The 25546-nt window shown below is 38.9% G+C and overlaps 1 protein-coding gene across 1 annotated transcript in view; it reads left to right on the plus strand.

The window, feature by feature from the left end:
* Nucleotides 1-25546, plus strand: part of ptprn2 (protein tyrosine phosphatase receptor type N2) — a 261458-nt gene that overhangs the window by 196224 nt on the left and 39688 nt on the right. The window contains exon 13 of the mRNA XM_066688002.1: nt 17392-17604. Coding sequence (XP_066544099.1) covers nt 17392-17604 — 213 coding nt within the window. The remainder of the gene's footprint in view (nt 1-17391; nt 17605-25546) is intronic.

Genomic DNA, 25546 nt, shown 5'->3' on the forward strand with positions numbered 1-25546 from the left:
TGGCGTAAACAGAATGAGACCATGGATCCATCATGCCTTGTTACCACTGTGCAGGCTGGTGGTGGTGGTGTAATGGTGTGGGGGATGTTTTCTTGGCACACTTTAGGCCCCTTAGTTCCAATTGGGCATCGTTTAAATGCCACGGCCTACCTGAGCATTGTTTCTGACCATGTCCATCCCTTTATGACCACCATGTACCCATCCTCTGATGGCTACTTCCAGCAGGATAATGCACCATGTCACAAAGGTCGAATCATTTCAAATTGGTTTCTTGAACATGACAATGAGTTCACTGTACTAAACTGGCCCCCACAGTCACCAGATCTCAACCCAATAGAGCATCTTTGGGATGTGGTGGAACGGGAGCTTCGTGCCCTGGATGTGCATCCCACAAATCTCCATCAACTGCAAGATGCTATCCTATCAATATGGGCCAACATTTCTAAAGAATGCTTTCAGCACCTTGTTGAATCAATGCCACGTAGAATTAAGGCAGTTCTGAAGGCGAAAGGGGGTCAAACACAGTATTAGTATGGTGTTCCTAATAATCCTTTAGGTGAGTGTATGTCACATTGATTCTGAACATTGGAACGTGATAACATACATTTGAAGATAACTAAAAAGCCAGTCGGACAATGTATCTTCATTTGTAAGCGTGGTAAAAGAGATGCATCAAATCCAGTATCTCAATCAATGTGGTGTAGTGTGAGTGGACATTCATCAATGCATACAAACACACATTCATAAAAGTAATAACAATGGGGATTCAAAGGCCGGTTTCTTTTAAAAGATGCAGATTTTCTGTTTGTGTGCAGCGTTGCCGCCACCAGTCCTGTTCTGAGCGATGGCTGACAGGAATGTGTTGGGGATTAAATCTGTTTTTTCAGGATAACCCTGATGCCGGGTGCAGCATTCACCTTGATCAGCAGCATGTTCTTGGCTTTGAACTGCTTGGCACGTTAATGCCTTGGCTTTAGATTTAGGCAAAGAAGAAACCTATTAAAACAAGCTAATCTGAAAGAAACACCCAGGACAACACAGCAGCGGCACTCGCACGGCTAAATGAGCCTCTTAGAGTCTGTGAATGGAGAGAAATCACCCCAAAGGCTGGTTTGACGCAGGAATTTTTACACTAACACTGCATATTGAGCAGGTATTAAACAAGCAGATATTTCCCCATGTCTGTTTTGGTAGATATTTTAAAAATAGGGCACAATGATTATCCCACTGTTCAGATTTTATTTTATGGGTACGGATGAACCGTGTCTGCAGTGAGGAGAAAAACAGCACCCCCGAAACGTCTGCACTACTGTACGCAGCAGTGATAAAGTATTTAAGTGGTTGCAAATTCATTTACTATTTGAAATGTACTCTTAAAAAATGAACCAATTTTCTGTTCATGGAAAATAAAAACATCAACCAGAGATTAAATGTTTATGAAAATTCAGCTTTTCATGTTTGGAACAACATGTATTCCTCTCACACCATTCAACGCAACAGAAATAACAATGACAACAATGATGGCAACAGGCCATTCTGTCTGATATAAATGCCCCCTGACGAATTTGCAGCAGTTTACTAGTATTTTAAAAGCTCTCTAATATGTTTTGTACCCAGAAATGTTGTTCAAGTGTTATAAGCAGTTTTTGGGTAATTTATATAATAATTTCTCAAGGTCTCTCAGAGGCTGTAACAAAATTGTGTGTGTATTTCCTTATTTATGGATTGAATTCGGCAGCTTGTATAGCATCGATATAATACAGTGCACTGCGGTCACGAAATTCACATCTCGTTTTGTCCGTTCATAATGACTGCGGAGTTTCATGTGCTTTCATCATCAGCTCACCCACGGTCTCCTGGCCTTATCTCCTGCTCACACAAATTGTAGAGGAACAACGTGGTCCCCTCAGATCAACTGGTTGCGGAGCCGCAGTGAGGGAGCCGGTCCTTGCCTGCAGAAGCACAGTTCTCCTTATCGAGATTAATTTTAAACATGTGAACTGAGCACTTCAAGACAGCTGTTCTGTTTGTTTTCACTTTTATTTTTTTATTTTTTTCTGTCTCTCAAACTTGTTTCTTATATTTCAAATTGCCATTTCTACACTTTTTTATATTTTATTTTTTACCAAAAATTATATCTGAACTATATGTCCATAGTAATAAGTAAGTAAAAATGAAAATAAAAGGAAATAAATCCAATTTGATCCACTCACTGGTTACAAATTCAGAGTGCAATACCTTCAGGAGTATAGACACTCTTAGCACGTTTAGAGTTTCATTGCAATTGGTGGCTGTTGGTCAATCAAATTGCACACAGAACTTTTTTCTCCCCCATACAATCCCACATTAATTACATAGGCTCTCAACTTGGGTCACGTGTTCTCCTGATTCTATAATGCGTGTTCGAACCCTGCTTCCCAGTCCGGCGACTCAAGGAGCTGTTGTCTCCTGATTTGATCCCGCTGGCGGGGTGGGGGGTCGGTTCCTGTTTATCTATTCCAATGCCCTTCTTCAGACCTGCTCCAAATTCCAATTCCAGTTCTTTTTGCCATTGACATAATAACCTATACTGGAATGGGAACTGAATTGAAAAGGGAATTAAATATAGAACTGGAATAGAAAAACTGGAATTGACCACCACCCGGCCAGCTGGATTCCCTGAGCCTTCATGCTAATGATAATAGGACACTTTTAATTGTATTCATCTCAGGATCTGATCATTTCAAGATATGATTTTATGTATGTATGTATTTGTGGATGGATGGATGTTACATATATATGTATGTATTAATCGTAATAAACTTGAAAATCCAAAAAGTATATATAGGAACTCTTTCTTAATGTAAGATTAAGCTAAGCATTCATTCCAGTAAGGATCTTACTGAGATCTGTGCCAGAAATGACATGCAGAAGATGCCTGGATATTTTTGCACGTCACACCACTGTTTTATTAATGATTAAGATTAAGAGTTTTCCTGGAAGAACTCGTGGTTAAGTTTATTTCTTGGTTTGTCTTGGTTTCTTGTCATTTTCTTTAATGCAGGCATACATCCAGACATGGAAATGGGGAAAACCTTGTTATCTTTCATAAAATTGCATTGTTAAACCATTTTCTGAGTGCATGTTCACACCAGCGCATTTCTTTTGCTCTGTATTTCTTCATAAAGTCGTTTTTTAGTGAATTTTTCTTTTCAATCCTATAACGTTATCAGTTTAAATAAAGCCCCTTCAAGAAGCAGGTTATTGTATTTTTTGCTGTTGTTGTTTACTTAAGAAGGGGTCTGTGAGGGGTTTTATCTCCAAGCTGGACAATTCTGCTATTATTTCTTCCCTCCATTTTTGATACAATCTTATTCCTTGAAAAGGGAGAAAGCTTTAAAGCAGCACCTGGCAATGAAAGGAACGCTAAACGCAACATTTTAAGAAGCTGTCTTTGTCTGCGGATATTCGGGGGCTGTGTTTAGCTTCAGTGCAAGCTTTTATTTATTTTTGAAGAGCCCTCATATAGATTAGCAGCTGACACACAGACACGCAAAAAAGAGAAAGTCTTTCAGTCAATCAAGCTGTCGCGTCCCTGCTTTCTGATCACCTTTATCAAGTATCTCTTAAGGCAGAAGAGAATTTAAAAAAAGGGCTTAAAATGCATTGCGTCTTTGGTTGACGGGGGTAGGGCACTGGGGTCTGTTAATTAACTCCTTGTTTAGCCGAGGGTGTGTTGTATGAAAACAAATTAAGCTGCCTAGCGCTCCTTTTGTCTATATATTTACAAATAAAAACATTTAAAAAAAATCTAAATCTGTTTACTTTTTACTGTTGGCTATTCACTTTAGCAATTAGAATGGGAGTAGTTTTGCATTCAGCTGTATAATAATAAGCTGTAGTATTAAACTGTTAAAGCAAAGGAGTAATAATAATAATAATAATGATGATGTTGTTCTTATGAATATTCTTTAACCATAAGGCTGGCTTTGTGAAGCTGGTCGCGTAGATGTATGACCTTTCTGAAGAGCTGTGCTGAGCGACTCGCTGAGCCGCTAGCCTGTGAGGATTTCTCCGGATGGACGTGTGGACGTGCAAGAGCCCCTCTCTGCCCACCGCCTGCCTCGTCCATGCTAATCCTCTGGTTTAATTAAGATGATTACAGGGCAGAGGTCACTCTCCAACCTTGCCTCCGCGCTCCTCCCATGCAAAATGAGACCGGGAGGCCCCGCCATCCTCCACGAAGACTGCCACCACAATGGCCGTGGGTCCTCTACGCCAGGAGAGCGTTCAGATCCTGATATTTTCTGTTCTCACAGTGGTTTTCTTTCCTGTCGTCATTTATTTGAATATTAAACTCTATATTACGCTCGGCTGTCGTACAGTTTAAAGATCCAAAGGTGATGCGAGATCTGTGTGTGTGTGTGTGTGTGTGTGTGTGTGTGTGTGTGTTTTTTTGTATGATGGAGTAATTGCACCTTAGCTAAGATAAAGACCAAACTTGTTTGCAGAGAGGTGATAGTTACAGAGAGCAGCAGCCCTGGTGAAGTTTGTTTTTAGACTAATATTATTAGTAATTATATGACTGATTTTGCTCAGGCACGCTGTCCACGGCAACCATCCACCGTCTTCCGGATTGAGTGTCTGGGAATGCCGTGAATACGTTTAAGAGAGAGTCCCAGAAATGAAAATTTAAAGAGTGTGTGCGGTTATTACTTAGGAGCATTTTATATTAAAAATGTCACTTGGCAATCCAGGTGTGGTAATACGATGTCAGGATACACGCCGTCCTGTCAGCAAGACAGGAAATTAAATAGCGAATTTACCTTTCTGTGCTCTTTGTCAGATGAAGAGTATTGAGTCCCCTAAAAATATTATGTCTGGAAGCAGACGCAGAAGCAGCTTGACCTGGTGAGAAATAATCCTGCTTAGCACAGTCTCTTAATAATCACCCAAAAAATCTAATAAAATAAAAACCCTACAAAGGTGAGCATTTCGGGAGTGTCTTTCTGTGAGCTCTTCATCCTTTGAAGTGAGTCACTTTCAAGTGCTCTATGGGGGGAATAAATTCTGTCGAGCAGTGATTTCACTCTCAGGCATTTTCAATCGCTTTACGCTAGCGTAGTTGGTGCTTTCATGCTGCTGCCAAGCCTGTTGATAATAACCGACCTGAACAGAAGCAAACCCCTGTGTACTCCCACACAAAGAACTGCGCGCCTGCTTCCCGCAAACAATCCTGCATTTCAGGCTGCATGGGACCGAAATCTGTAACATTTCCTGCAGAACGCGGTTAAGAATCACGGATTTTCCTAGTGAAATGAGATGTGTAGAGTTTATTTGTGCGATTCCTACAGGATCGTCTTTGTGTGTGTGGGCCCTGTTCTCTGCCTTCATTCTCTAATTCATTCTCCAACAGAAAGCTTAAATGAAGCTACATTTCTGCATTTCAGTTTGTGTTAAACTCTTACAACGTGACAGGACTAAAGCTATTTCTGCTGGGTGTCAAGTAGCTTTCACTGACTCACCGGTGTGTCATACCTGAGAGAACCTCAGAGGAACTGTGCGTGTGTCTGTGCATATCTGTTTGCAATGTGCCATCAACATGTACAAATACAAACACTTATAGGAAGCAGGACATCTGTGTAGGCGAAACAACTTCAACACAAATGGAGAATTTCAGGACTTTTTTGCTCTCCACTTATCTAGTGTTGGTTAGTGTCACTGACTGAAATCAAACTTATTTTTAGTAAATTCCAAATGTGCGAATGAAACTAATACTGAAGTGGACTAACAAAAGTATCACCGACTTGAGAACGCAGCCCCTCTCGAGACGATGCATAATATTGCCTGATGGTGACTTGTAATGGACCCTAAGGAGGGACAGAAATAATACCTCATATATGAAGAGACTATCCCATTAGGAACTTACATAGCAAGCGCATGGTGAAGATGAATCAATCACTTGCATGATTTGGTGCAAAGAAACAAACAAAACAAGAAATCACATTGAAATGAACATCTGATCCAGTCCAGCTTTCACATATGATTCAAAATAACCTGTTTTCAATCATGAATGAGCCAGTCAAGATTTAGCAACGGAACAATGCCAAACACAAGCTGGTCAAATCAAGTCAAGTAAGAGTGAGTGACATTACAGAGGGTTTTAAAGAGATTAGAAAGGCATATAGCTCCAGGCTTACTCGCTGCTGAGGAGTGATGAGAGGGTTACGGGGATATGAGTTCAATCTTACTTATGTGAAAAATCATTGTTTTTTTTCTTTCTTTCCTTTCTCTTTTTTAAAACTTACATCTTTGGAGAGATTGCGAGAATATTAAGATGAAAAGTTAGATAAGGCCGACTCTGAAGTATCCAAGCAGGAGATGGGCAGGTCACGCCAACCTGAACTTGATTTGTTTCAGGCAGCGTAGGAGATTTTTTTAAAGTGGGAGAGGAAGCTATTTTTGAACTGGAAGGACTTTGTTTAAAAAAAACAAAAGTGACTGCATCACCATGCTGTGATACGAGTGCCTCTTAGCTCGGTTGCTACCAGGATCTTGCACTTTCTTGAGTCTCACGCGGGGTTATGAACTCTCCGGTTGAAGCTGATAATTTTATTGTGGCACATTTAATAGATGCTAGGGAAGGACATTCTGTGAAATTCAGAGAATCTTCGTTTCTTTTCGTTTGCTCCCTCCTCACACCTTGCCTTAGCTGTGCTCCATGCGATTGTGGGCCCAGGTTGAAAGAAGATGCTTCATTTGAACCTCCCTGACCTGAGCAGGGCTGACATTTCCTGAGTCATAGAAATTAGCTGGCAAGTGGGATGCATTGAGATACTGGCCAATCCCGTGAAGAGGTCTGGAGTTACGAGGGAGAGTTGCTACCCTGTGTTTATGGGCCAGAGTGAGCACACTTCACTGTCTGCTATTTGCAAAACAATTCACTGAGCAAATGACACCAAAGTTGTCAAATAAACTTGTTCTGTGAGAGGGAAAATAAAATAGTAATAATTGCAACTTTGTGCACATTCCACATCTGCTACATTGTGATAAATTTGACATTTTGTACACGCAATAATTTTGTAAGCATCAATTAAGATGATTTTTATCAAAGGGCTAGTAGCTACTATCTAGTCCTGTGAAAGGCAGCAATGTTTTCCTAGAAAATGAATAAATAAATGGTCCGATAAATGTCTTCTGAATTCGTAAGGTGACATTGTCTGTTTGTCAGTTTTCCACTATGTGTGTGTAGCACATACGCTAACTGCAATAGAGTTGGCAATTTTGTTGCTGTCAGCTAGAATCAACAGAAATTACCTCTCCGAACGTTCAGAATCCAATCAGCGCATTAATTTATTCAGCCGTAAAGACATTTCAATCACCTGCAGTCCAAAAGGCATGATATGTAAATACTTATTAAAGCTTTATAAAGCAATAAGGTTACATTTTGGTAACTAATTTCTAAGGGATAAGTCCTATTTCTTGCTATTTAATTTTTTGTACCCTGGTAGTTATTAAAATGAAGGTAAATTAAATGAAGAATATAGTGATGATGATAATTATAATTAGTTTGTTTTGATGATACAACAGTAGTCATCTTTTTCAGGAGAAGGAAGATTGCTTTTGATTCGTAATGGTGATTTTATAATTTTATACTGAGAGTAAAACCCAGCCACAGAAGGATAAAACCTTTCTACAAATAAATACACAGCACACCTCTATTTGTATTTTCTAGACTCTATTAAGTATAAACCCCATCAGGTACACAGCACCCCCTTTATCAAGTTAAATTTCACAACTGCACCTGCTTTCCAAAGAGAGAGAGCAGCAGTGTGTGCATCACATACCCAGGGTGTGAAGTCTGAGATTGGTTGTGGCCTCCCACCCCTTCCAGGCAATGGATACCTTGAAAAGTTGAGCACGACGTTAGCAGAGATACAGCAAACATGGAAAAGATGGCGCTTAATTACAAGACTGCAACCAAACTAACTAACAAACAAACAAGAATGTGCTTCAAGTACTTGGAAACCCCCTGGCGATTTTTCTGACCAGGCTTGGGAAACATCTGTACTCCTCAAATTCTTTCTCTCTCTCTCTCTCTCTCTCTCTCTCTCTTTTGTTGAAAAACTCTTTTGCAAACCACTCAGGTTACAGTTGCTGGGATCTCGCTGCCCACCTTCTCAAGATGCCTGACTAAAAGATAAGACGTGTTTGTTCTTTTCGAGAGATGGCAACTCTCCAGGAGAAGGAGCAGATTTTCCATTAAGTACAGAAAGCTGCTAGACTCCCGAACATTCATTAATAGGCGCTAATAGCCACATGTGTGCAAGTATGTAAATCAGTCCCTTCTTTCTCAACTACTTAAGAAGGATAATTATTAATGTAGCACATTTTAGAAATGCGGGACGGAATGGGAATGATGCATTTGTAATTAGTGCCCTCGACAAACCTCCAGACGATTCAAAACCTGTGCATTTAGAAAGAAAAAAAAGAAAAAAACCTGCGTTATTAACAGAAATTACAAATGTTTTTTTATGAAAGATTCTCTATTTTAATGTGTAGTCTTTGTCAGGTGATTCTTTTATTAACTACAGCACTTATCCCATTCAAATCACTGAATACAATCTCAGGCCTTCGGCTAGTCTTGAGAGTTTATACCGCTTCTGTCCAAACACTGGCTTTTCCCTAGACCCAGTCTACACAAATTGATTGAATGTTGGGAGACTGGGAGCAGGACTTGCACAAGCTCGGTCTTCATGTTCAGCACAAAGACAAAGTTTGATTGCCACTAGATTTTTTTTTGTATCAACACCTTAAAAACTTCAAAAACGGTGGGAGGTTGTGGGAGAAGGGGGTGATAGAAGGAACCATTCCTTTAAAAAAACAAAGAATATTAATTTTCCCTGAAATGTGGCAAAAACGCATTGCCGAGTAAAATGAGTGTTTGAGCACTCTTGGGGGAAATGAGATATTGTGGTTCTAAGCTGGACCTTTGCAGAGAGAGTCTATTCTTCCAGTCAATGTGCAGCCCGACACCGTGTGTGAAAGACTCGTTTTGTCCCCAGCTTGGCCTGTCATCTCCAGCTGTCACGCAGAGAAACAATGGCGGTGCTCTGGAGGAGGGAGCCGCTGAATAGAAAGATAAACTGAAGAGCCCTCCCAAGACTTGTCATCTGCATTTGACAGGATCTCCCTTCTTCTCTCCCCTTTTCTGTGTCCCAGCTCTCTTTAATCCTCCTCGCCCCTGTTTGTTGCAGCTGTTGCCTCCCGTAAGATCGTTATTTCCAACCGTTCAACTAATTAGAATTATTTTTGGAGATTTCGTGTTTGAGGGGATATTGTTGGAGTTAACGGCATCAGAGTCCTGCTTGCTGTATGCTGGGAGAAGTGTAATGTTGGCATACAGGGATAAAGGAATGGGCTGGCAAATGCATACATTGCTGGCTTTTTAATTATTATTATTATTTGTATTATTATTATTATTTTTTCAAAATGCACTGCAGTGCTCAGTTATTATCAGTCAAATGGTTACATTCATCATTTTAAACTGTGTAATATTATTTACGAGACAATGTAAAGTTTCCTTTCATTTCATAATATGCTGGTACAGAAGCAGAGAAATGAATCCCTTAATTTGGTTTATTAAGTTAAGGTTTTTTATTTTATTTGTATCTGTATCTGGTGTTGTGAAGTCCTGCTTTTCACCAGCAGCAAATGAAAGCAAAACTGGCTGTGTATTCTTTGACTGGCGAAAGTCTGGCTTGAATGTGCTCAGGATTTCGAAAAGAAAGAGAATGCCGCGCATGTAATAGATTTGAAAGCCCTTTATAAAATAATTTATCCGTCTTCATTTTACCCCTTTGGTCTATTTTCTCTCATCCTCCACGCAGCCCACATTCTTTTAATCATCCAGCTCCTACAGTACAAGACACCCTGTCAAGAAGAAGAAGAAGAAAAAGAAGAAGGAGAAAAAGCAACTCACAAAAAACAGAAAATGAAACCCCAAGCAGCTTTACAAATGAGTGACAAAACCGGTGTCCATTCATATTCCCCCACTGCCGAGGGCTTATTAACAGCCAACCCTCTTTAAGCCACGGCTGTCCGCAACATGTGGAGGCATCACTATAGCAACCGGGGGATATGCCATGTGGTACCGACAGGGAGTGCAGAGCGCCTGCATATAAGGAGAAGCTCAGACCTACAATCCGTGGTCTCTCTCACACACTCACACAAAAAAAACATCACCCCTTGTTTCAGCATCGTACGGGCGGTCGGGGGAATAGCCAGGCCATTGCAGAACCATCTAAGATGAGAGAATCTGGCAGGCATTTTTTTTTTTTGGTCCAAAGCATGGCAAGCAACTCTTACAGCCTTTTGTTGCAGCGGTGAAGTGGATGGGAGGCTTTTAACTTTTAGGTTTGGGGAGGGATTGAGAAGAAAGCTACTACTACTGTTGCTGCTGCTCAAGAGAACAGCTCTGGTCTGGACTAGGAGTCTGTACATCTTAGAAGGGAAAAAACTCTCCATCATCTTATCATGGATTTAGGTAAATATATCTGTATATATCATCACCTGTGCTGCCGTGTCTCAGCTGGCTGTATTGCCGGGACTTCACTGCGTTTTAAAGGCTGTGGGTTATCAGTCTGGTCTGTTCATTTCCAGAGTACGCGGTCTTGGTTTTGCTTAAAGCTGGACACATTTCCAGTGCATCTCTAAAGCAGACGGGTCGTTTTTGAGTGATTTTGTAGGATCTTTTTTAATGTTATACAGAAGAAAATGTGAAATGTAATTTCTTTTTATAATAATAATAATCATACTAAAATTGTAATGGTTTTCAGTGAAAGGTTTCATTTTAAGTTTGATGCTCTAGAAATGATTTGCAATGCAATGCACAGCTGTACAATAGAACCTGATATTTATTTTGTATCATTTGATTTTATGATTTTATTGTTACAATTGTATTCTGAACTGAAGTTCCAATACATGAGCATTCTGAATATTGGACATATACTATATATATATATATTGTAATGTTTTTTTTTATTTTATTTTTTTAATATGTTTGTTTCTGGACATTGTTATTGCAAGTCTTACACTTCCTTCACTTAATACAAAATGCTTTTAGCTCCATTAAGTTTTTCTGTATTTGAACAATTCTCATATTTGAAATGTAAAGCCTCTCATGCTTTACTACAGATAAAGCTTTTATAGTGTGAGCGCTTATTCTCTCTCTCTCTCCACACACACACATCTGGGAGATATGAAGTCGCACAAAGTGGGTCTTTCGCAGTATTAGGTTAGCTGTGCATTTTGAGTAACAGTAAGGATCAATATATGGCGTTGTCTCATGGTTAGCCTCTTGGTATGTGGACAACCAACACTCCTGTGGGCTTTTTACTTCTTATATACCTGATCCAGGACAGAGATATGTATCAGGCATTTCTTTTCTCATCTGTATAGTAGAATCATATGTAAAATATTGTTTCCAGACTCAAGGGATCTTTAATGTGGGATCCTTGTTGGCTTCAAAGTTCATATTTACATCTGTACAGAGGACATTTTCCTTTCTTTGAGGGTGGACATCTGTTCCCCAATGCAGTGCTCTTGGGTCTGTGTGAAAATAAAATCATCTCAGGCCGTGGTGAAGCGGAGCCCTTATGATCCTCTGAAGTTTCTTCGTGTGAGAAAGAGTAAAGCTGCTCTTTTTTACAGCAAGGTGAATTCATGTCATATAAATAGCAAAGTTCACCTTTCAGAGCTATCATTATTCACGAAAATATTAATATTTAAATATATATAAAAAGATGTTAAAGCTGTGTATATAGATTACTGCAGATAATAACAATGTGAAACTAGTGTTCAAAGGCAATAACTTAAATCAGTTTATTTGCAGTTCATATGTTACCATTTATATTGACTACAGAAAATACCTTTAGTTTTGTTATTATTAAACTTTCAATTTCCTGAAAGACTGGATGGCTATCTGTGGATGATCCCACACAGACTACAGTTGCGTCTCAGAGATTCTCTCCCGCTGTAAAGAATTCCCTCAGTCTTACTGAATCAACATTTACTGCCATTACTTTGGTAAATTACTAATACAAATGTGTGTGTGTGTGTGTGTGAATTCTAAGTGATATTTATGTGATTTGATTATGAAATAAAATTACGAACAGCTCATGGAAAAGAATAAATGTTTTAAGAGTAGTTAAATGTTTTCCTTTTCTTGGGAAAAAAAATTGTTAGTCATGATAAACGGAAGACGAGCGCCTATAGTGTATGATAAAGTTTATTTTGTCATCCATTGACAGTTGGTTTTGTGATTAAATCATTCTTCTTTCAGTTTAGCGATTTGCCTTGCAGACCGTGATGTTTGCCTTAGTAGAAACATACGGGCAGCTATCTAAAACGCCAAAGAAAAATTATAATAATTATAATAATAAAAAGAAGAAGAATACAATAGACAATTTCCGCACTGTCGCTTAAGTCATTCTCCCTTTTGACTTTAAAATGCAAATTCCTTTTCTTTGTGTGTGTGTTTGCGTGTGTTTGTTTGTGGTTGTGTGTGTGTGCTTGTGTGTGTACCAAAGGATCTGACTAATGTTAGTTAAAGGGAGAGTGCAACTTTTCAAAGCCATTGTGATGCCAGAGGTGGGGGAAAGATCATTGTGTGAAAGGCTTGGCGCCTCTCGTGCTGACCTTTCTCAATTATTTAAATAAGCCAGAGCCCCAGAAATCCATCTGCCCTTTGTCTTTTGTGAATTTGGCTAATCCTTCATACCCCCTTCACCCGGGGAATGAGAGCACGCCATTCACACCCCCCATCTTCCCAGGTTGAAAATATAAAATTAAAAAATGATACGGACGCTGCTCTTATTTCAGGAGATGAGCTGACCCGAGTTTGAGGCAACAGCAGTCGAGCGTGACTTTATTTGGCATGTATTTAAAATAAATATAAAACTTGGTCTTGGTAGAAAGAAAAAAGTACAGAATTAAAATAAAATGAAAAATGTGTTTTTAATACATTTTCACAGTAGCACATTGGCATAAATAATCTTTTTTATACATAAATACATGTATAAAATGATGCAGTTAATAAAATCTAGGGGAGCAGTCGTAATTTATTTCTAAGCCCCATAATCTTGTTTTCTTAAGGAAGGAAGACTTGAATAACGCAGAAAACACAACTGAATCAAAGACATCTGTTGGGTTTTGTGGGGAGGAGATAATTTTTTTGTATAACTGTGAAATAAAATTAAAAAAATAAAAGGTAGGTAAGTCAAGGAATTCCATTGAAAATTTGCAAACATGTAAAATTCAAGAATATGATGAGGTGGAAAAAACAGACATTAAATTATAATAATAATTATACATTTTTACAATGGATCCAAACATCATTTGTTATAAACATTAATAATTGGATTTGCGTGTGTGTGTTTGTTACATTTTTTGGACAAGGTTTGTACAGCTTTTACCAGAAAATAAATTGCCAGTATTAAGCGCAAGGTGAAGTTTCTAGGTGTTTTTGTTGGTGAATTGCTTCTTAAGCTCCTCCATTTCCACCTGAAACAACATTAATAACAGGACTGTATTGAAACGATAATGACTGCGTTTATGTGTTTTTGAAGGAATATAGGATGTGGAAGTGTAGTGTTTGTCTGCATGAATTGGAAATTTGCAAGTACAATTTCCTCTGGACAGATGAACAATAGTTTCCTTTTGCATAAAAGGGAGTTTTCTCTCCTGTTCTGGGGGACAATATACTCTGTTCTGAAGACGAAGAAGAAGAAGAAGAAGAAGAAGAAGAAGAAGAAGAAGAAGAAGAAGAAGAAGAAGAAGAAGAAGAAGAAGAAAGGCGTTTGAAAAGGACTTAAAGATGTGAAGGGTTCATAAATGATTATTTCTGCTTCAATCGACATGGCTACTGAGCAGCCTAAAAGCCCAAAATACATTTCTAAATCCTGCTGTTCATAAGAAATAATGTCTGAGAAAAAAGGATGCTTGTATATATATATATATATATATATATATATATAAATACCAAAATGTATTAATGATTGAAAGCATTGTTGTAACACACGATCATCTGAATGCTTGAGTATACAATAATTTATTTCCTCACTGGTCTGATAAGTTATTAAAACATTTGTCGTATATATGGTTCGAAAATGCTATGAAAGACTTCAGTGAAAAACTTAGTTGTGTTCTGTTAAATGGTATTAATTAAAAAAAGAAAAGTGAGAATGCTGATAATTTTTTTTTTTGTTAGCTGGGTGCTGGATTGGCTTTGGTGGGTTTTGCATATATTTTTTCACATTTGTCTGTTAGAACATGTGTTGTCTGGGAGAGGTTTCAATGCTGGGTGACCTCTCTGAAGTTTGACCAAAATGCAGCTGTACACTTGAAGGTCATCAGTATGAGGCGTAACTACGGTATGAAGGGGAGTGACCTGATCTCAATGGACTGAATCCAGGAGCTCTTTCTGCAGCGTCCCCAATACCTGGTGCCACATCACATTGTTCTTGTCCGTAAACCCCTGTGCTTTCCTTACTCCTGTGTTTATTACATTATTTTTCTTGTGAACGCATGTAATATTCACTGGACAGCTAATTTCTCCGTGATTGCTTGTTGCATTCGTGTGTACGGTTTGTCTGAGTATGTTTCAACAAACATTATTAGGCTAACTAACTCTATTTAAACAGTGATAATTTACTTTGGTGGCATGAGAGACACAATTATTTAGCTGGGCGTACTCTTGTTTCTGTCGAAGGTGATGTCACTGCTGACAACAGACAGGCCTGTTTAAAGAGACGGTGGGGGGTGGGACAGAAGTATATTTGGCTGATGTGTGTTTCCTGCTCTTGTGCCATAGGTTAACTTCAACGTACCACTTTGTAAGGGATTTTAAATGATTTATTTGACATTGTGCTGCGTCTACATGTCATATTTGTATGAGTTGATGTATTCAACCAAAGACATTGATGATATTTAAGTCTTCCTCTTTTAATCTGGCCAGTTTGTCTTTGTATTTTTCCTCCTGAAAACACATTTCGGTCTGTGCTTGGTTTGTGGTAGCCTGACGTAATCTAAGGCTGTCAAGCTACAGAAAATTAATTGTAGAAAGTGCCCTAATAGTGCTAAAAGTATACATGCATATATGTGTGTGTGTGTGTAATATACAAATAATTTTCAAAGGCTGAGAGAGCATATGAGACCAGCTTCTGTGATCCAGAATTCCCCTTATTCATTTTTCCTTTCTTTTCTCCTTTTTCTTCTCTCCATTTGCATGAACACTAACACATTATCTGCACCTCAGTGCCTCTGACAAGATGGAGCAGGTAACGGCAGAGAACATTTGTTATAATCAATGATAACCTGCGTCAGGCAGACATGACAAAGAGTGGGCAGCGCGCCGGGCAGAGACGTTAATGTCTGTGCTGTCTGGGGGCGGCATGAAACACCCACAAAAAATGAAATAAAAAGTTCTGACCCGGATACTGCATGTTACCTATAAGGGTGCAAATAGTCCTACATTTTTTTGCACCTCAGGCAACAATAACCATAAGCTAAAGCACCCTACACATATGAGAACAGGCCGATGCTGATGCAGACAGGAAAAAGACATATTAGTGACCTCCAGACGTCAGTCAGCAATCAAGACCCTAGCAATGAAACCATCTCGCCCATTGTCACAGTCTGTTTGGATTAGTTCTGGTCCCCATATACAAAAAATAAGAACAAAAAAGTAGTTTTTATTTCTGTTCAATGGCAGCGTTTAGAAATGTCTCATTTGGCACAGGAAGTTGCATCATTGAGGTGGCTGCACTTCAAAGCATTGTTAAGTTCTGAAGAAAATTAATCCATACATTCACACACATCTACGCGATCATATAGAATTGTTACTAATGCAGTAGTAGCGGTATTGTATAATATCGACATACATACAAGCCTTTTCTCATTCCTCTCGTTCATTCACTGCATTGTTCTGTGCTTTCTTTCTTTCTTTCTCTACTGGGGGCTTAACAGTAAATAGACGCTCTTAAAGTACAGATACATCACTGGGCTTTTGCTGGGGCTGTTAAGTTTTCTGGCTTTTGAGGAGGCAGTTCATGGATTCCTTTTTCCCTTTTCTTTTTCCGTTCTCTTTTTTTTAAAACGATGAATACAGCAGCTCAGAATGAAACGGGGGGGCTGCTGCAAACAGGACATTCAGCCACACATGCATTTCGAAACAATTCTTCGCAGCTTAGCGTTCGCTGTCAATCTGCCTCCTGCGGTCTTACAAGCCTGACAGTCCTCCTCTGTACTACATAACCAGGCAAAGACTGTCCTGCTCCCCCATTCAAGCCCCCGTTTCCATTAACTCAGAGCCGGGGCAATAGCTAATCCAGTAGACTGAAGGCAAAGAGGCTAATTAGTGACAAGCTTTTACAGTCAAGACGGACAGTAATTGCTTGGTGGCCCTTATGACGCCAAGAAAAAAATGAACCCCCTTGCGCTCTCAGAGAAGAGTGCAGCGTTTCTGGCCAGCAAGACAGGGTGGAAAATAGGAACTGGCGAAGTGAATGCAAAGCATAACATTACTATTAAAACAGCAGCTTAATGAATAGCCCAGCCAGGCATTCATAGCTGGGAGATGCGGGGGAGGGAATCAATTTTTTCGGTAACACTGCAGAAAAAAGGGTGTCAGAAAAAGAGGGCAGCTAATTGTTCCCATGTTGTAGAGAACTGAGGCGAGCTTTTCAATTTATTTCCCCAGTAATTGTGGAGAAGGGACTGTTGGCCAAATAAGTCAAATTGAAATTTGTGGGCCTCATCCTTTCATTCTCGCGTTGTGTTCTTAATTGTCGCTAATATGCCTTTCTAATGAAACTAATGAGGGGGGAATTATTGTACAACCGTTCGCACATGGAATGAACCCAAATGGAGCCGAGCAATTACCCTTTCTTGTGCTTGGTGGTCATCCCCTTATCCCTGCAGAAAGATCAATAAGTTTTCTCTCCCTGGGAAAAAAAAGATAGAGAGAAAAAAAATAAGAAAAAAATGACAGCAGTAACTCTTTTGTCTTTGAGGAAAAAACTGAATCACTGTTGCATCTAATGTCAGTCAGACATGGATGTGGTTGCACCTTAGATATGACTAGTGGGAAAAAAAATGTGGGCAGATTTGTTTGTTGCATTGTACAATTACACTTTCATCGTACACAAAAACAAACAAGTAACACACAGGGCCTATTTTATGAAGGACAGAATAGAATATTTGTGTATCGCTTCAAAGCTTTTCATTTTACATTAAAAAAATACATATATGAATGTCCTGGCAATTATAAAACATACGCATACAGCCATGATGAAACAGGGGTCTTTTTCCCCGTCTGCTGTCCTGAGCACGCTTGTCCGTTTTGTCTTGCAGAAGAGCCAGCTGAAGTTGTTGCCCCTCAAGTCGGACAAAGAGGATTCTACGAAGTTCCTGGTTCTGACGGTTATCTCCATTGTGTGCATTGTTGGCGTGCTCATGGCCTCGGTGGTGGTTTATTGCCTGAGACACCGTTCTCACCACAAGCTAAAGGAGAAACTAACCAGCATTGGAAGTGATGCATCCACAGATGCTACAGCCACATATCAGGTAAGACCCAGATAATATCATATCTGCCCTTTTCTGGAGGGTGTGGGATTTATTTTGCCATTTGGATTTTTTGTCGCTGAGTTTTTGGATAATTTTGTGGTTTGAATCAATTTACAACTTTGCCGACAAGTGTAATAGAACACGGATCATTTATCAGAGCTGGTTGTTGATGTTGTAAAAGGGGTGTGCTCTTTTTAAAAGGATAATTAGGGCTGTGCAGTACAGACGTATAGAAATATGACTATTACGTTTCAAGTTTGTATTTTCCCATCATGCTGCAGTGCAAATCCAAAGCATCACATGCAAATAATGGATTTGTTAAATGTGTGTTAAAAATTGATAAGTGGCCTGTGCTCTGGTCCAAACATCACATATTTAAATGCATTTTGGCTTTTGTAATTTTATATAATTTTAATGTAATATAATGCATTGAGATCTATTGGTTTTGAGTATGTATAACCGTTGTGATTTAAATTGTTTATTTACTTAACATTGTAAACAAATATACTTACATGTGTATTACACCTATTTTTACATGATTGGAAATTCAGTTTTGGAAACAAAAGTCCCTGATATTAATAATTGTTCATCTGTAATGTTTCTGAAATGTAAGGAGAGACAGTCTGTTGTGTTTGAAGTGCATATTTTATATTCCATTTTGGTTACTTCCCTGCCTTGTTAAAATTGTTACAGATCTGTCTGCCTTTAAGGAGTCATGTAATGTGACCATTTGTAAAATAAATTCATATTCACATTTTTTAGGTACATACAGAAAATATATTTATATTGTGGAGGCCTACTGGTGCTTGAACAGTGTGTTTAAATCCGTAAACCGTGTCAATGTATTTCAAGATTCCTTTTCTCTAAATAATATCTATTATTTATTTGATTTATTCTTGAACTGTAGTCCAATTAGAAGCAAGAAGTCCTCAATCAGGCAGCAATACATGTTCTGTGTCATAACTGTGGCCTACATGTTCGAGCAGTGTGAGAAGCTAGTGTGAATTCCCGAAATTGAGAAGTCCCCGGCGCCGGCTCATGTGCAATGATTGTTGAAACGCAGCTATCAATCGTGTCCGTCCCCCTCTCTTTGTGTTTTAAGACATGAAAGGGTTGGCCGCTATTCAGACATTATTGATTTGGATAATAATGGTAACGCAGACATTTTTAAACAGCGCTCTGTGTCTGAGAGCACGGAGGAAGATGCTGAGAAACAAGAGCAGACTGCAACATCAGGATATCTGTCAGGATCAAATTTTCTTCTATTATTATAATAATAATAATAATAATAATAATTATTATTATTATTATTATTATTATTATTATTATTATTATTATTACTGATGGAGGTGGTTGTATTTGTCTTTTATTAGTATCTCAGAGGAATTAAGGGCCTCTTTATTTCATTAATGATTTCCATAATTCTCTGTTCTGGGTTGATCTTACTATTCAGTCTACCCTTCTGTTGGGTTATTGTTATGAATTTACATTCAGAACAGCCCAACTCATACATATTCCCTTTTAAAGTGCTTCAGTGGACTGTGTTATCCCAGCCGCAGTTTGAAGTGAGAGTTGTGTGGCGTCTATGAAGGTATTCCCTGCATGCGATAATCATTTCTAGTATTGTAAATGTTGGGACACTCTGCTCCATAAAAAACACAAAAAATAGCTCCCAGACTGTGTGGTTCAGTTGTGTCCAGTGCTTTGCCTTTACAGTTACCTAAATGACTTTGCTCTGTGTGGGTTATATAAATAAATTATTATTTATTGTATTACTCAAAGCCACTATGAGTTAAACCATCTGAGTAAAAGTGTTAACATTATTAAAAAAAAGATTTGAACTACTACTATATAAATATCTGTTTCACCCTTATAATGAACAGGATATATATAAAATAAAAAATAAAAAACCTCCTTGTGACATTTCTAATTAATATAAGCTGTAATTAAAAGAGTGACTTTTTAACAAGAAAATTGTTTAAAATCCATCGCCTGACCTTTCCCGGCACACTTCTGCTGGGGGCAGTGTGCTTAAGTCGATATTGATTTTATAATAAGCTTGGCTTTGTTTAATGTGGAAGCAGCTCCTAACGCCCGGCACAGTGTCTCTGCCTCTTCCTGACCACAGTTTTTAAATATCACTGTTTGTGTCGACAATAAAATAAGTAATTTGGGCATTCGCTGAACTGGGTTTCCATCCCTCTGTCAAGCAGCTTGATCCAACATGACCTTTATCATCAATGAATAGTGTCTTTTCTTCATTTTTCTTAAAGTGAAAAATCTATATATGTCTAAAGTTATAGCCGTTAAGAATGCTGTAGACCCCCTCCCTCAAAGGCACAATCACACGTTTTTCAAACAGCACCGTCATCTTGCGTAATGCTGATTGAACACTAAGGTGTAGATCCCATTAGAGCACTGTAACCTGTGTGTTGTGTTGACTGATGTAGTGTGTCACAGCTGACATTTTGTGGAGACCAATTCAACTCAATTGCACTGCTCTTCAGTGATGGAGTAAATAGGTTACAAATATCAAGACTCATTCATAACCAAAACTTACATAATTGTGTGTAAACAGCTAAGGGTAGAAGAGTGTGTGTGTGTGTATAAAATGTATCCACACAGTGTATTGTATATTGTTTAGATTGAAACATTAAAATAAAGTAACATTTAAATTGCTGAATGTAGTGGAGTTCATATAGATCTATACTAGTATTCTATTCTGTTACATCATGCTGAGGATTTTCCTGTTTAAACTCATTGGGTTTACTTAGCCTTGTCTATATTATTTATGCAATTATGACATAAAGTAATACATTTTTTGAGTGTATATACATCTAATGTGTGTTTGTTTGTGTTTATATATATATATATATATATATATATATATATGTGTGTGTGTGTTTATGTGTCTGTGTATTTATATATGTGTGTTTATATAATTATATATGTTTGTGTGTGTGTTTATGTGTTTGTGTGTGTGTATATATTATATTAGAACCAGTCAGAAAAAAAAATATTCCACTGAAAGCCAGACATTTTTTCCATATTTGTTTTAAATGAAGAATGAGCCAGAGTACGCTGTGCACCTAAAACAGCACGGCCCCGGTGCTTTGATTCGAATGTTGTCACATCATGGTGAGCAACTTCCAGCAGCAGTAGAGCATAGAGCAGTTGAAGAAGAACAGTGAAATAATATACATCTTCTTAATTTCAGGGTCAGATATTGAATCTAGAAATTGCTTGATCTTAGTATGACCACAGAATTGTATTTTGCGTTATTTATTTGTTTGGTTTTGGTTTAATGTGAGCATCCGTGGAGAAGTGAGCTCTGTGCTCCTCCTGTTCGATCCGCAATAATAAAGGCATTCCCAGTGACAGGTTAATACAGACCGCACACCTCACACTAAGACGCCAGCAGAGCACGGCTGAAGGGCGGTCAAACTCCCTGCAGGAGCACAGCGGCTACAAAACACTGAAATCATAATCATAGAAAAGGCATGTCAAGGAACACGGTCCTAATCTCTCAATGCATAAAATAGATTCAATGAATGCGAGTCAGAATGGTAGTTTTCACCAGCAGATGCATAAACTACGAAGGCAAGCAATGGGACTCTAACCCCCCATCCTGGATCAGTGAGTGGCTGTGAATACAATGCCCAATCGAGAAACAATACTGCCACACGTGCCAGGGGCTAATCTGATCGTTGAGCTGTGGCCGAGCTGTAGAGTGTGCCCTCTTCAAGCATGCTGTAAGGTTGTTTTTTTATTGCTTGTTTTGTTTTTTGTTTTTTTTCAAACATGACCGAGTTTGTTGTTGTCTGTGTGCCACTTCCTCTCGTATCAAGAGGGGTCCAGAGACGAGCAAAGAGAGGAGAAAGAAAAGGGAAGGAGATAAAACAAAAGGCAGCACATTGGCATTCATGTGTCGGAGAGCGTGTACAAACAGGGCCGGCCATCCGCACACCCAGCTGTCACCGGCCCCCATTAGCGAGCGATTATGAATGTGATGGCGGCGCTGGCGTCGGCACTCGCCGCTCTTTAGAGATGCTTCGCCGGCGCCGGGTGATATATTAGGGAGGCGCGCCACAACCTGACTTATAACCTCCAATTGCATGAACTTGACCGCACTTATCAGCTCGAGGCCTGATGCTTTTGGCAGGTTGCACATTTATTGCACCACTCTGGTCACGGCTCAGAAAAAAAAGAGGCAAATGTCCTTCGGTATTGTATCGATATTAAACTGCCTGTTCCCTTTCTTTCAAATGTCAAGATTGCATCCTGACTCATAAAGGCTAGTGTTTTTAAATTTAAATACAAATATACAAATATACAAATATATATATATATATATATATATATATATATATATATATATATATATATATATATATATATATTACTATATAGAATTTGCAGTTGGAGAAACACCTAGAGATTCATATTTCGGTTTTGCACATTTTTATTTGCTGCAGTGATAACTTATATAATTATCTGTGCTGCAAAAGGGTAACGTGTAATGAATGCTGGAGTCAATGGACTTCATTTGACCCTTGAGCCAAGATCAAATCAGTTTAATAGAGAGACCATTTCAGATCCATACCTAATAATAATTAAAAAAGGAATAAGACACCGAATAACAGCAGGAACACTGCGATGAAAGCATTTGAAATCCACAAACCCCAATGTGTTTTTTTTTTTCTCCAAAAGATCAGGTTTAAAAACAAACACACAAAAAACAACGGCAACTGCGTCTGTACTTCACATTCATCTCTGACGTTATTGAACAAAAAGCGACCCGCCTTCCCTCAGTCAAATCTGCCTCGTTACAATGTTGGTGGGGCGGGATGGCGGGGGGAGGTGAAATCAAAGTAACGGGACTGAGATTGGGCGTGTGAGGCATAATTGACAAGAGATTTCTCCACCTCCTGTTTTTTTCTTCATCTTTTCAGTCGTTCATTTTACAGGGGAATCCTGCCGTGTGTGATTCGCACAGTCCTGTGTCAAAGTAAGAGGTGAAATTACAAATCTGGCGGAGATAATGGAGAAATCCCACACTCAGATAAGGTGGAGGCTATCAGGAGGCTTTGATAAGATTGCTGCCGCTGAGGTTTCGACAGCCTCACAATGGATCGTCTCGATTTGAGCAGGACGAGCGCCTGAATGAATCTGGCATATTGAGAATGTGATCCTAATTCTGCTCTCGAACCACAGTAATATGATCAGGGCAGCAGTGGAGTTGTTGAAGGGGAAATCCTCTGTATGCGAGGTTGAGGCATGTGAGTGGAGGGGTGGGCTGGAGATGGACAGATAAGGTTTGAGTTACTTGACATAGGAAGTCCTGCCTGTGTACAACATGATCAGTCCTGTATGTGAGGAAACTGTAATGCCACGTGCAGTCTGGGCATTTCAGGGGCCTGAAGAGACGACAGAAGAATAGAAAAAGAAAGGAATATTTGAAAAACAGACATTAGCCGTGAAAGCTGTGTTCCTCCATTGCCGTTCTGCTTTGCTACCTAATCACAATCCACTCTGATTATTATTGATCAGCGCTCTCACCTCGAGCTGTTCCAGTTGCCAAATTGCAAAACCTCACAAATTTCCGAGAAGTAATAACATTCTGGTCAGGTTCTCCCCATTTCATTTTTCCCTTTTTTTTTAACAAGCCAGTCTGTATTAACCTATTGTTTGCCTTTACAGGTTTTTGACAGAATCACTAATTTGAAATAATCCTATATATTAATCAATTTTATGCACCTAACATAATATGTAATCTCTCAATGTTCAATTGCAGTTGATACAATCAGTGTGCAGAGGGCATTGTATAAAATGTGCACGTATACTGTAGCCAGAGTTTAGAAAGCAAATTAGGTTAAATGCTTGTGATCTAGTAGGAGAACAGTAAGAGAAAATTACATTCCCTCCTGTTCGGCAGGCATTTCAACAGCTGGGGAGCCCCAGACACAATGGGATTTTATTTGGAAGGCAATAACACCAGATTTCACCTGAATTTCCAAATAACCTATGACTCAATCTTGTACCTTATATCTATTGCATTGTGTACACAGTTAAAGCAATGTGTTTCCGTATTATCAGGTTAAATCGCTTGTATTGTATTGCATTTGATACGATGTTAAAGAACATCTTTTCCTTCAACTACTGCTTGAACTACTGCAGGAAATGGCACAACTTTAATATGTATTGAAATAAGGAATCCAGTATTCAGATAGTTTAGCCGCACACACAAAATAAAATCTTTGAAGTGCTGAGATCCAATTATTGCAGTTTTTCATGTTGTTGTGAGGCATTTCAGTCAGACACAGAAAGAGACCAGTTATAGTGTGTAGTGTTTATCATATATAGTGGAGTAGACCCTTTATATTGTGACAATTTGTTATGCTTGTATGTCACATAAATATAATAAAAACTTAGCTTTCATGGTTAGTTTTCTTTTGTTACAAAAATAAATGTAATTTAAATGGTCCACTTTGACCTACCCACAAACTACAAATTATATATAGATTTCCTTCCTGCAAATTACAAATTACAACTTTATGTTGTTTGCCACATGTCACATTAACTTATTTTTCCCATAAACCTATTGCTCAGTGAATGAGATAGAGGGATATACAGCTGTATTTGAAAGTATTCACACCCCTTCAATCGGAATAATGTTATTTGGTGATGAGTTTAGTTTAAAAAAAATTGCCCTTAGTTTCTCAGTAGTGGCAGTCAAACATACCTTTCTTATCTTAATTCAATCATCTGCAGTCTTGAATCGTTTTCTCTCGGCCCGATCAGTCTAACAAACTCTTAAAATGTATAATGGATGAGTATAATTTAATGAACAATATTATTAAACTACATGAATCGCAGAATTACATTCTTTCCAAAGAAGGGAGTGAATACATTGAACAAAAGCTACATGGTTGACGTGAGTGTATAATTATTTATGTTACGTCAGTTTTAAGTGTGTGGTAGAATAGCAGTTACAAAATGGGCATGTTATAGCTTACAAGGACTCTATTGGATAGTGTCTCATTCGTTATTGGATCAAATTTTGTAGTATGGTATTTAAAAAATACGTACAAAATTCTGTTACTGACTTTCTACATTTTATTTTACAGTGCAAACAACATTTTGACACACTGAGAAAAGTGTTCTTAAATATACATGTATATATAATTTAGTTATTTGTGTGTGTGTTTGTTAATGTGTGTGTGTAAATAAATACAAATACTGTACTAATTTAAATTTGAAGGAACAAAAACGCATTGCATTGCGCTGGGCTGGTTGCTGTTCCCCTCCACAGTCTATTCTTCTGAAAATGTTGGGAGCTTAAGAGTCACCTGCAGCATTGCCATAAATACTGCCAGACTGGACAGAGACTGGACATGGCTGAAATGGGGTCTGGAGGTAATTTGACAAGTAGAGCTTGTGAGGTGGACACTGCCCAATCCGCATCACTCTTGCTCCTGAGCAGCCAGTCAGGTGCTCCCTCATGCACACACACAAGCACAGGCGTGATGTAACACGCCTGCCTTCCCCTATCTCAGCAGCTTCAATCAACCTGGCACTGCAGCCTCGCTTCCCTCTCTGCCAGTACTGCACTGAGATGTAGCTTCCGCCAGCCTCCCTAATCTGCCGCAGAGGCAGTTCATTGGCCCAGCGCGCTGTGGGGGCGGGGCTTCCGATACGTCCGTCCTCGAGGACAGACAGACATTTTTGCTCAGCCTAGCAAGTTAGGGCCAAAAAAACTGTAATTTCATTCAGCTTCCACTGTCTTTCTCTCCCTTCAATTGGGGCTTTTCTGAACTCCAGAAATCCCAACACCTAGGTGACAAAAACACTCGCCAGAAAGCTTGTTGTGATGGGCGAGGGATCATCACAGACAGAGCATCCCCTGAAGAGGGGGCCATGAAGTACAAATAGTTGAGCACAT

This window comes from Amia ocellicauda, chromosome 2, assembly GCF_036373705.1.
Source record: "Amia ocellicauda isolate fAmiCal2 chromosome 2, fAmiCal2.hap1, whole genome shotgun sequence".
NCBI classification, from domain to species: domain Eukaryota; kingdom Metazoa; phylum Chordata; class Actinopteri; order Amiiformes; family Amiidae; genus Amia; species Amia ocellicauda.